Source organism: Eucyclogobius newberryi, unplaced genomic scaffold (assembly GCF_026437365.1).
Source record: "Eucyclogobius newberryi isolate DKJ021-1_F unplaced genomic scaffold, fEucNew1.0.hap1 SCAF_13, whole genome shotgun sequence".
Taxonomy (NCBI): domain Eukaryota; kingdom Metazoa; phylum Chordata; class Actinopteri; order Gobiiformes; family Gobiidae; genus Eucyclogobius; species Eucyclogobius newberryi.
The window spans coordinates 28,774,303-28,777,957 of record NW_027315757.1 but is presented as its reverse complement, the minus strand read 5'-3'; the positions used below and the strand labels follow the sequence as shown (position 1 = coordinate 28,777,957).

General features: G+C 44.9%; 1 protein-coding gene across 1 annotated transcript; it reads left to right on the top strand.

Annotated features, from left to right (window-relative positions):
* Positions 1-413: 413 nt before the first annotated feature.
* Positions 414-3,440, top strand: LOC140358449 (transcription factor Sox-8-like). Its single transcript, XM_072443291.1, has 3 exons — positions 414-1,042; positions 1,185-1,414; positions 1,513-3,440. The coding sequence occupies exons 1-3, from the start codon at positions 627-629 to the stop codon at positions 2,211-2,213; spliced, it is 1,347 nt and encodes a 448-aa protein (XP_072299392.1). The 5' UTR covers positions 414-626; the 3' UTR covers positions 2,214-3,440.
* Positions 3,441-3,655: the final 215 nt, after the last annotated feature.

The following is a 3,655-nucleotide window of genomic DNA, read 5'->3' as shown; positions in this document are numbered from 1 at the left end:
TTAATTAATTTATTATAATAGGTAGAATGTTTTACTGTGATTCTTATTTCACTAACACTGTTGAATATTCTGTTTTTAGGCCATTCATCATTTTTATCTTTAAAAATGTTTATTGAGCCAGTGATGAATATATGAAAACAAAAAAACTAGGATTAATTCACATGTGATCTGGTTCCAAACAGGGACTTAGAGCAAAAGTGTGGATGTGGTTGAAATGACGGGGAAAAATCCCGGAACTGTATTATCATACATAATGCTTAACCAATAAGAAGACAGTATTTGTTTTTCCAGCCAATGGCAGGCTCAAGGTGGAGCGACCATCCGCAGGCTCCGAGTCAAGTTGCGGTAACGTGTGGATAATGCGCACAGTTAGAGCACAAGTTGGGCTCGCGCACCTCCGATGACAGCGCATCACAGCTCACTTCTATAGATCACTTCTATAAACACACGGGAGCAACTCCAGGATCACAAACGGACCTTATTACTCCTCTTCTAAGTGGAATTTACTGTTGCGCACAGTGCGTAATAACGCGCTTTGTGCGTAAAAGAGAAGCCGCGGTGTAGTGTACAGTTTGATGTAAGTTTTTTCAGCTACTTTTGGATTTCCATTAGAACTTGAATACAAAATGTTGAAAATGTCGGAGGATCATGACAAGTGTCTGAGCGAGCAGCCGTGCAGTCCCACGGGCTCGAACAGCTCGCTGTCCCAGGACGAGTCCGACTCCGATGCTCCGTTCTCTCCCGCGGGCTCGGACAGCCAGGGCTCCCTGCACGGCGGAATGGGGAAGAAGCTGGACGTGGAGGACGATGAGCGCTTTCCGGCGTGCATCAGGGACGCGGTGTCTCAGGTTCTTAAAGGATATGACTGGTCTCTTGTGCCCATGCCTGTGCGAGGGAACGGCTCACTGAAGAACAAGCCGCACGTCAAGAGACCCATGAACGCGTTCATGGTCTGGGCTCAGGCTGCGCGCAGGAAACTGGCCGATCAGTACCCGCATCTGCACAACGCGGAGCTCAGCAAGACCCTCGGCAAACTCTGGCGGTAATTAAACTCCAACTCTTTCCCTTCCATAACATATATGAATATTAGCAAATTGTGAAGTCATTGACTAATAATAAGTTCAACAAATTGTTTATTAAGAATAATAATACTAAGTAATAATGCATATATTTTGAATCAACAGTTTGCTGTCAGAGAGTGAAAAGAGGCCTTTTGTTGATGAGGCAGAGAGGCTGCGGGTTCAGCATAAGAAAGACCATCCAGATTACAAGTACCAACCTCGCAGAAGGAAGAACCTGAAGCCTGGTCAGAGCGACTCAGACACTGGGCCCGAGTTGCATCACATGTACAAGGCAGAGCCAGGCATGGGACTGGGCAGCCTCACAGACGGACATCATCATGTGGAGCACACAGGTAAGAAGCACATGCTCACTTTATGCGGGAACTTTCATGTTCTTGTATCAGACATTTCTTGTTTTTGTGTTTCTGACCTTTATTACTCCCTGTTACAGGGCAGCCTCATGGACCTCCCACACCCCCCACAACACCCAAAACAGACCTTCACCATGGAGTCAAGTCAGATCTGAAGCATGAAGGCCGTCGCCTGGTGGACCGGCAGAACATAGACTTCAGTAACGTGGACATCTCTGAGCTCAGCACTGATGTCATCAGTAACATGGAGACCTTTGACGTGCATGAGTTTGACCAATACCTGCCCCTGAACGGCCATGCTTTAGCCTCTGCTCTCCCCTCAGATCACAGTCAGGTTGCAGGTTCTCCATACACTTCCTCTTATGTTAATGCCTCACAGTGGAGCCGTAAGAGCACCATTCCCCCTGCTCCATCAGCAGGTGACGGGGGACAGCACCGGCTCCACATAAAAACAGAGCAGCTTAGTCCCAGCCACTATAGTGAGCACTCTCCCTCTCACTCAGAGTTCTCCTACAACGGTCAGCCCTCTGGCTCATCCAGCATCTCTGCTGCCTCTGCCTCCTTCTCCAGCTCACAGTGTGACTATACCGACTTGCAAAGCTCTAACTACTACAACCCTTACTCTGGATACCCCTCCACGTTGTACCAGTACCCATACTTCCACTCCTCCAGGAGGCCTTACAGCAGCCCCATCCTGAACAGCCTGTCCATGGCCCCCAGCCACAGCCCCACGGCCTCCAGCTGGGAGCAGCCCGTCTACACCACTCTGTCCCGGCCTTAAAGGCCACAACCAGCACTCACTGACATCAATGCACTACTAATGAGGGAGCAGACAATGGTGGTAGGCCATGAACTCTCAACAAGTGCCTGCTGATTTTATACAAAGTTATATGAACACAGTACTTTTGATGAGGACTGTGTTGTTGAGCCAGACTCCTCCATGAGGACACGTCTCCTACATCCTCGTCCTTCACATCAGTCAGACTGTGGTCTTAGACCTGAGCTACAGGAAAAAGCAGTGGGGACCAGTTTGGCTTGTGTCTGCACTGAAGCAGACGGACATCCATATGGACATGCTATGGACAATGTCCTTTTCTATGGTATACTAAAGACCATTTGCTTTCTGTCTTGACTAAATTGCTCATAATAATTTTGCAGTGACATTTTGGCATAAAGTCTTAAGTTTTCTCTTCTTGTTTTTACTGCACAGATACATATTGTGTGGATTTAATTATTTGGAATGCTGTTTTGGTTTATCAGAAAACAAGCTAATGATGGGCAGTCGATCTACGCATCATTCCGGCTTTTTATAACATCTCCATTCCATGTTGCAATAAACCAGAGTAGGACCAATTGACGTGCACAGGACAAAACAGGTGTCTGACAGCTATGCTTGGCAAATTGCAATTAGTCATGATCTGGGGTTAAAGGAAATGGGGTAAAGTAACACCAGAGTGTGTGAGTGACATGTCAGCTGGACCTCCTGTACATGTGCACACTCGACATGAGAATATACATACATCTAATGAAAGTGTGATGCGTCCGCAGACTACAGATCCCATGACCTAATCTAGACTAATGATCGTCGAACTGTATCTGTTTACTATGTGATGTTACTGAGCACCAGAAACATAAAAGGAGACGTCTTGGAGATTGTGTCATTAACCATCAAGTGCCAATTTAATGTTGCAGTCTTGCACAAGACATCTGTGCCTTTCGACCACACATTGTCAGTATTGAAAAAAATGTATTTACTGTCGGCGTCACAGTAACCCCGGTAAACCCACAACAGAGCTCAGATTTTTGATAACTTTACCACATTGGCTTTCAATATGATGTGAATTAGGTAACATTTCTATTCACAAATACCGTCTTATCTGTCTGTATAATATTATTGTAAATTTAAGAGGCTGTGAAAATTATTGCTGTTGTATTAACATGCATTCACATATGCACATCTAACCAATTTGCTGTCCATTTTTTTAAATAAATATGAAACTTGAAACTTGTCGCATTTGTCATATTGTTCAAGTGAATTTCAATTACAAATGCATATACAATGAAAACTGTAAGTTGATCCAACTACACTTGAAAGGAAGCAGTAAACGAGGAACTGTGTTAATTGTGCTAAATGAAAATGTTTAATATTAAATAGGAATTGCCGTGAAGCACTTTTTGCCATCAATAGTTTACGTTGATTTTGGTAGACTGGTTTGGCTGGCA

Bases quoted from the DNA above. Each gene is read 5' to 3' on its own strand.
- LOC140358449 (XM_072443291.1), top strand. From the start codon at position 627: ATGTTGAAAATGTCGGAGGATCATGACAAGTGTCTGAGCGAGCAGCCG. The intron at 1,043-1,184 runs GTAATTAAACTC...TTGAATCAACAG, and splicing joins ACCCTCGGCAAACTCTGGCG to TTTGCTGTCAGAGAGTGAAA. The intron at 1,415-1,512 runs GTAAGAAGCACA...TCCCTGTTACAG, and splicing joins TCATCATGTGGAGCACACAG to GGCAGCCTCATGGACCTCCC.